Source organism: Phoxinus phoxinus (assembly GCF_949152265.1).
Source record: "Phoxinus phoxinus genome assembly, chromosome: 10".
Taxonomy (NCBI): Eukaryota; Metazoa; Chordata; class Actinopteri; order Cypriniformes; family Leuciscidae; genus Phoxinus; species Phoxinus phoxinus.
Window position 1 is genome coordinate 27,053,132 of NC_136885.1, and position 8,397 is coordinate 27,061,528.

Sequence of the window (8,397 nt, forward strand, 5' to 3'; positions counted from 1 at the left end):
GTGAAATCTTTCCTTGTGCGAAATTTACAATTGCGTGGATTCCTTCTGAAATAACTGTATTTTGATTGTGAAAATTTGCTGAAAGACGGTCAATGTTCTTAACACGGTAACGTTTTGCATGCATTAGCAATGCATTAATACCGGGCTTACTCAATTTCCATATTAGAATTAAGACCACCAACAGGGTGCCGAATCTCATAACCTGGTGAACTCTTTTCTCATATGCAAATGAATTTCATTTATATAATATGAGAATCCAGGAATAGCCATTCATTTAAGTAATTACATATACTGTAGTAGTCTGCATTTGTTGCCACCTGCTCTGGATTAGGCAGGCCACAATAAATCTGTATAGACCGGTGTAGCCTATACTAGCTCTGTCATAGTGAATTAAACTGTAATATAATACAGTTTGTTTACTTAAAGTAAAGTTGTTGCAAAGTAATGGAAAATTGGCACACAAATATGTGGAATATGAACATATTTTATTAGGTGTTTAACTTTATTGTGTGTGCTTTTGCAGTAAACTATTGTTAAAATTATGTTTTTGATTTTTATGTAAATAAAACGGTGACACCAAGCAGTGAATTTCTGGCAAACACAGTTGCCAGTGTTTATTTAATAGAATATGTTTGACTGTTTATGATTTTCTTTCAAATATCAAGGAAAGCAGATTAAAATGAGTCATTATGGTTGAATCTGTAGCATTGATATAAATGTGTGATGTTAATTAATCTGTTCTAAATAAATATCTTCCCCCTGATTTATCTTTTAAATCAGTGATCTGTCTATCTGTAAGCCTGTTCTTCATTTGCTCTGTATTATCTGCCTGCCTTGTGCATATCCTTATTGACAGCTCAGGCTTATCATGTCTGAAATATGTCCAGTGTACAGTGGAGGAAGCCTTCTAACGTAATTATTTCCTCTGCTAATCTGAGCATGCACAGGTGGGCTTTGGCCCGCCATGGCATCGGTTGATCTCCATGCTGTCAAGTCACTTGAATTGCCACCTGCTTTAATAGGGGGTGTGCAGGGCACCCAGCATGGGAGTCATTTGTCATATTTCAGTTTGAACGGTGAATTATGATCTTAAGGCCATCAGCATTTGCCTGATATAATTAGGGAACTTGCATGTGCATTATAGGATATCATCTTGTTTGTAAGAGGATGATGATGAATGAACTATTAGAGTATTTATCACAATAATAACATAGGCCACTATTGTTAGTTAGAATGTTTAACCAAAAGGGTCAAATGAAAGAAAGCTTTTACAGTATGTGTAAAATAAATAACGGGCAATCCTTTGAGATGAGATGCTATTGTCCTGTTTGTGCTGAACAACATTTGTTAACAAGGAAAATCATAAGTACAGCAGCTCCAGTTAGTATTATTGTGGGATGAAGGGCGGGACAGGATACTCCCATAATCCTATGTGATCTTAATCACTTTAATTAAACACTCAAAGTACTTCTAATGCTATTTAATTTCTAAAACTGTATGAATGATAAGGTTATAGCTGTCACCTGGAGCAATTCAGATGTCAAGTTTAGTATGTAACCTTAAAACAATGGATCCATAAGGGGCATTTTGGTTAAAATATGATGTGCTAATAAAGTCCTGGAATTGTAATGTCACACTAACATCAAAGAAACAAATAAAACAGCATGTTTCACTTTCTTAATTAGGTTTTTGGTGCTTTTTTATGATATTGATGCAGTAAAAAAAAACATAAAAAAACAACAACATAATATATATATATATAATTGAAGAAAACCAAACAGTTTTGAAAAAACACAAGGTTGTGTAAATTCTGACGGTTTTTATTTTTGAATTGCCCCTTTAAGGTAACAATTGGCACGCCATGTTCTCTGGTTACACGCTGTGTTTTGCAATAATGACACTTCACAAACTGTGACTTCTCTAAAAGTATTTGTAATATATTCACTGTCTTTGCAAGTGTTTTATAATAAATATATGCTGATATGTCCATTGATGTCAGACTCACTGTTATTTGCTATGACCCCTGCTGATGTGTCATTGAACTGGGAAAAAACTGCTGAAAAGGCCTTTATTTAAATGAACTCTGCACAACATGATGTGACAAAAAGGGGAAAAAAAACACTATTAAAGAAGCCACGGCTCTGATTCTGGATACTCAAGTCTCAAATGTTATTTCCAGTAACTACTTGATAACTCTACTGCAATCATAGATCATCACAGATGTTATATTTGATCTGGCTGGTAATAATCATGACCAAACATGTACAATAAGGTGATATATTTTGTTGTCTATTTTTATTGTTGTCTCTGTGTACTGGAAGCTTCTTCTGGCACCAAAACAAAGTGTGTGTGTGTGTGTGTGTGTGTGTGTGTGTGTGTGTGTGTGTGTGTGTGTGTGTGTGTGTGTGTGTGTGTGTGTGTGTGTGTGTGTGTGTGTGTGTGTGTGTGTGTGTGTGTGTGTGTGTGTGTAAACATACTTGGCAATAAAACTCTTTCTGATATATTATTCTGAGGGATTCTTGACTCTTTGTTATGAAACCTGATGTTCAGATAATATTTTATGAAAATGAATGATTTTCATGGCTACACACAAACTATTCACATACTCTTGGTTTGACCCAATTTAATAACAGCATAAAATATTCTAAAATGATTAATGTGAGTATATTTTTAGTTCGTTGTAGTAAAATGACTAAGGGTTTCCTATAACAGTGGGAGCTAATGATCTTTCACAACCTTCATGATGGTCTTTATTAAATAATGCCTTCTAGTTAGGCTGATGGAATACTTCAACATGTGATGAAATACTTTATGGAGATGATATGGCAATTAATTCTTCTTTTTATGTGATGTATTATGAAGGAAACAGATTAGCATGACAGAACATTGATCTATTTGCTGCGTTAAACATTTGATTAATGATATTGTCATTCATTTTAAAGGACATTTTTTTCCTTTAGCATAAAATTCGAACAAAGTTCTGTTTACTGATGTAAGTGTTCAATTATGTGATAGGTAATGCTGGTAGAATCTCTCTTAGACTCTCTAGTCTAGATAATAACAATGAGTGTTTAAGACAAACAGAAGCAGTGTAGAAGATTTGTGGCACATTATACAGTAGATTCCTAAATAGCTGTCCATGATGAGGACTGTCCTGGTAAATGGCTCTTTGTTAATCCCATTCCTGACACCATGCCAATGACAAAAAATAATTCTTGTTGTCAGCCTGCCACCTTTCTCTAACTGTACTGGCACATTTCAATTCTGTTTAGTTTAGGAGAGAGAATGTGCTGTAAATCATTTCTCCAAGTGAAAACAGGGCCATGTTTGCCAGTTCCTCACCAAAATAATATATTCCTATCCATCCATTTAAATATAATTACTCATGGTCATCCATGAGTAATTATAAAAGATTTATCCAGACTTTCAGCATATCCGTATTGAATCCAAATGCATAAACATAATCCGCATTTTATTTTGTACTGCTGTGTGCTTCCTATTCAAATGTGTCAATGATGCTTAATTATAATGAACTAAAAAATAGTTGCCATTCTGAAATCTGCAATTTTAAATGGAATATATAAAACATAAAACCATTAGAAGTATTCATATATGCTATGTAGTAACATTACTTACTCTGTTCCAAACCCAGAATATAATTAATTAATATATATATATATATATATATATATATATATAATCAAATTAATATATTCCGCTTTTTTGATATATGTGGTTGATGTTCTCAGTCACAGGCATATGAACCATAGGCTGTCCTTTGAGCTCCCTCTAGTGGAAAAATAAGGGGGAAAACTATATTCATAGGACATTTCATTAAAGTCAGGATGAAATTGTCATATGTGTTTTTAATGTTACACAATGTACTGCTTTACATTTTTATTTAAAATATTTGTTGTCCAAAACAATGGTTTGATTTTGTTTCATCACTGTTTTACGGTTTAAATTTGGTTTCAAACCCATTAATAGGCTGTTTATTGCCAGGTTCCATTGTGATATTTTGTCAGAAATGGTCAGTGTGAGTTCAATGAACTATATTATATTTTTTTCCCGTGCAATAACTGGACATTCATGTGGAGGCTTTTTTTTAAATAGCCTTACATTTTTTAATAGGCATGTGGTTACATAGAAACTGAGAAATATTCACTGAAACACTGGAGTAAGAAGTGTGACAACTAGCCTTTGTCCCCCTTATAGGTATAGTAGGTGTGTAAGTTAATCTACCAGCAGTTACCGTAATGATTGTCAAGTTTATCAATAATGATTTGTTTAAAAAGCTTATTACCCATTTAGTTTTATAATCATGTGCAGGCCATAAAAAAAGAATATCAGTCAGTAACACACTACTCTTCTGATGCCTCAAATGTGAAAGTACAAAGAATGCCCCAGTGATCACTGATGAAATAGTCACACTTCAGCTTCTCCAGACCAATCAGGGTCATGCTTTCTGGCCGTAGCTGGGCACCCTCTGCCGCCGGTCTGAGGAAAATTCGATCAAATCGCAGGCGTATAGAATTAGGGATTTCATTGTTCTCATTGATGGATGTGTCCCAGGTGTATCTGCTTTCCTCTGGTTTCCCTAGCATCTCCCACACATCAGAGATACTGTCCGGCATCCCGTTCAGCTTCTTAACCTGTCATAGCAAACACAGACAAACAAATTCACACGTCACATTTTGACAGAGTGGAATGTGAGTTTTGATTTAGAGCAAACATGTTTGTATCACACACAACCTCCCAATCCCTGAGGTTAGTATCTCCTCCAAATATAACTGAGTGGTCCTCTGGAGCCTCTTTCATCCATTTCCAGACTCTCCGCAGCTGATTCAGGCGTTCTTGAGAACCTGTCTTGCAGCTCTCCAGATGAGATGTCATAATGCACAGTGGATGGCCTAAAAAGCTCACCTAAACAAACATGCAAACACAAAAAGGGACGCTGAATGTTTTGAATGGTCTAAATTTACATTATGACTTTTATCATTATAAATATGGTCAACAGGGTTAAGAAAATGAACATATTCATAATCAGGCATATCAAAACAATAACTATCCAACGGCTAAATACCTTAAATACCTACATTTGCAACTAGCAGGTTCCTGCCCATCTCTGTGGTTGGGTACTTCACAATGCTGCTCTGGAGGAATTGTACTCTTTCCTTTCTGAGCAAAATGCCAGTGAAATAGCCCTCTTCACTGGCTGAAACACAAAATCATCTGATATTCATACCAGACATAGTATTTATTTAGAGTATGCAACCATTAACATACCTTGCAGAAACTGATAATCTGTCATAATGTTCTGTAAAACCTTCAAAGAAGGAGGAATCAGCTCTTGTAACAGTACAACATCTGCACGGTACCTGCATTAAAATCATAATTTAGTCTTTTTGTAAGTGGTTTTGTAATACATTAGATATTTTTTTAGTTAATTGAGACTGCTAAATGCTATAGAGAGCGTAACGCGTCATAATCTGAAGACCACGCCCACCGGGGGGGAAAACAATCCAACCGTCTCCATTGACTTTGCATTGCGAGGAGAGGCTGCCTCCTTGTCATTTCTTGCTTCTAAGTTCTAACTAAAGACAGAAAAATGCCTAAAAGCTGCTGTGTGACAAAGTGTACAGCAAACAAGCTAAGAAACACAGAAATACGTTTTTATAAGCTGTCGACCCCAAAAAACGAGTGTTTAAGGACTTAAAAGTGGATACAGGCTGGAACGAATAGTTAAATAGTGGGATCCTGACACTCAGTATGCACTAAAAATACAGTTACGTGTGCAGTAAGTTAAACATTTGGTCACTGGTGAGTCAAATATCCAAATGTCAGTTTTATATATTATATTTCTGTAAGATAAGCTATCCTGTGTTGCCGAAAGGTTCTCCTCCAGCGGGCGTACGTTAGTTCTCAGAGTAATGAGACACATTACGCTCTGTCTCAACTGCCTGATCCACTTTTAAGTCCTTAAACACGGGTCGACAGCTTATAAAAACGTATTTCTGTGTTTCTTAGCTTGTTTGCTGTACACCTTGTCACACAGCAGCTTTTAGGCATTTTTCTGTCTTTAGTTAGAAGCTAGAAATGACAAGGAGGCAGCCTCTCGCAATGCAAAGTCAATGGAGACGGTTGGATTGTTTTCCCCCTGGGTGTGGGCGTGGCCTAAATACGCTCTGTCTCTATATGATGTGTGCAAATTTATGTTAAAATAATATGCAAAGAAAACAATACAGTAAGAAACTAATTTGTAGATTCAAAAGATTGATCTGTTTCTTTGAGCATCTCTAATAGCATGCATGTAATATCAGCTCAACAAATGGTTTGAGTTTATGGCAGGACTATCCGTTTAACCTACGACAGACAGGAGAGTGTTCATGGAAACTGATTGTTGGAAAACAAAATTGAAATAAAATTTCTGCTTAGTGCCACCAGTAGAGCAGAAATAACACACTTTTACCTTTAAATGTGAATGATATTAAGTAACCTCAGAAACATTACTATGCACCCGTAAACTCTAAACCTGATCATTTAATCATCCTTATACATCTGTGCAAGAGAAATCTATAATGTTTGGCCTGAAGATGCATACTGAAAAAAAAAAAAATAATACAATTGTGAGTAACACTTACTTTCCTAAGACTGACAGCAGACCTTTGGACCGGTCAAAGACATTATCCGAATCCAGACCGTCTATATTCCAGGTTATGACTGTAAGATAGCTGTTCTTGGAGATGAATTGGTGTTTCTGCTGATCATCTGACTGATCTGTGAATGAATTCCCCCAGTACGCCTGTTTTAAGGGAAAACTAGAATGTTTTGTCTGGGTGGACTTGGATTCTGTTGATGGTGTGTGTTCACCCTGGGTCGGAGGGGTTTGTGTTGACTGCGTTTGGACAGATTGGAGTTGGGGTGACTCCGTCTGAGTTGACTGGTCACAGGTCGAGCGAGCTGATGTTTTCTGTGCACTTTGGGCTTTTTGTTTATGCGAGGAGAGAGCAGGAGAAGTTTCAGGTGAAATAGAAGGATTTCTTGTTTTGCGAGTATTCTTTTCTTGCTTTGATCCTGCAGACCTTTTTTCATGACGCTCAGGCGGGTGTTGTGAGGGTGGCGACAGCTCTTCAACAGCGACCTGAGTACAATCACAACTTGTTTTCGTTTGGCGTGCAGCACTGCGTCTCTTTTTATGCTTTTTATTCTTCCCAGTTTTCCCCTCAACTTTGGTGTCCACAAGACATGGAGCACTGTCATTACAGCCCACACGGGGCTCTCCTGAGCAGGTATCACTATATCAGAAGAAAATACAGAATGTCAAAAAGTCAATTGTGTTGTGTCTTATACATATTAATCAATTAAAAATAAAACAGCAGCATCTATCAAGACTAAAGCAGCTTTTAAATACATTTTGAAATTAGATCATCTAACTAAATGTTAAACAGTCTAACCAAAGCAAATAGTTTTGTATAAAGTATAGGCTAACTGACATTGATTAACTATAGAAAATACAAATGCTTTCAATTTGATAATACTGCATTTTGTAGGCTACTTACCTTGGTGAACAAGGTGGTTCATCCATTTTAACAGCGAGGATAGGTTTGTGCTTCTTGGAGCTTTCAGATTCTATTTCTGTTCAGGGTTTGGTACTGACAAAGAGTATGCAGTCAAGTTAAACCTGACATGAACAAGTTTATTCAGCCTATGCCTATGGAAAGCATGGTTAGCTCATTATTAGTCACAACATGCAATGTGTCAAAAATGCCGACAATATGAATATTTAATAGGCCTAGGCAACAGGTTTGGTAGCTTACCTACACTGTTCTGCTTAGTTAACACTGGGTGATTTATAATTTTGTAGGCTTAAATCTAAAATTGAACTGCTGTGTGTACGTGCTACTCCTTTATTTAACCAGTATTAGGCTATAGCCTATAACCTTTGGCGATAGGCTATTACCATAGCCTATAAACACGGAGCCTACTGTCCAACAGAGGATGAATTAGCCTTTAACTTAATAAACAAACGTTAACAGCTGCGAGATATAAGTCCCAATTACGAGAAAGCATAACATATATTTCATACTTACAGACAACAGAAGTTATTGTCTCCCAAGTCACGAGTAAATCATCACTCTCCTTTTTGCAGCAGCAGCAGTTAGTTTCGATTTCCCACACGTCAGAGTGAGGTTGGTCAAAAACTGAGCGGCAATAGCAACAAATTCAAATCTCAGAAGGTTTTTCTCGTACTTTATGGTATACATAGTTAAATACTTACAATAAGATATGAACATTGAATTAAAAACGCAGGGAAGCGTTTCAGGAGACGAGTTTTATTCTATGGTTTTATTTCAGCCAGCTGCGAAACCCCGCCCCTTTTTAGCTCTCTTTTCCAAC

The 8,397-nt window shown here is 36.4% G+C and overlaps 1 protein-coding gene across 3 annotated transcripts; it reads right to left on the reverse strand.

Annotated features, from left to right (window-relative positions):
- Nucleotides 1-3,820: 3,820 nt before the first annotated feature.
- tdp2a (tyrosyl-DNA phosphodiesterase 2a) lies at nucleotides 3,821-8,397 on the reverse strand. Of its 3 annotated transcripts, none has more exons than XM_079626258.1 (8): nucleotides 8,279-8,397; nucleotides 8,091-8,201; nucleotides 7,560-7,652; nucleotides 6,642-7,295; nucleotides 5,287-5,378; nucleotides 5,097-5,215; nucleotides 4,753-4,923; nucleotides 3,821-4,652 (listed from the first exon to the last, which is right to left on the reverse strand). In XM_079626258.1, the coding sequence occupies exons 3-8, from the start codon at nucleotides 7,583-7,585 to the stop codon at nucleotides 4,362-4,364; spliced, it is 1,353 nt and encodes a 450-aa protein (XP_079482384.1). In that variant the 5' UTR covers nucleotides 7,586-7,652; nucleotides 8,091-8,201; nucleotides 8,279-8,397; the 3' UTR covers nucleotides 3,821-4,361. The 3 variants fall into 3 exon arrangements, with proteins under 3 accessions (XP_079482384.1, XP_079482385.1, XP_079482383.1); XM_079626259.1 differs by having other exon boundaries at nucleotides 7,560-7,681; nucleotides 8,279-8,376; XM_079626257.1 differs by having other exon boundaries at nucleotides 7,560-7,711; nucleotides 8,279-8,371.

What these genes read in the sequence shown, in the direction of transcription:
- tdp2a (XM_079626258.1), bottom strand. Translation starts at nt 7,585, where the DNA reads ATGGATGAACCACCTTGTTCACCAAG. An exon ending in CTGCTGTCAGTCTTAGGAAA is followed by an intron (nt 5,379 to 6,641) that starts GTAAGTGTTACT and finishes ATTTTAATGCAG; the next exon opens with GTACCGTGCAGATGTTGTAC. An exon ending in CTAACCTCAGGGATTGGGAG is followed by an intron (nt 4,653 to 4,752) that starts GTTGTGTGTGAT and finishes TTGCTATGACAG; the next exon opens with GTTAAGAAGCTGAACGGGAT.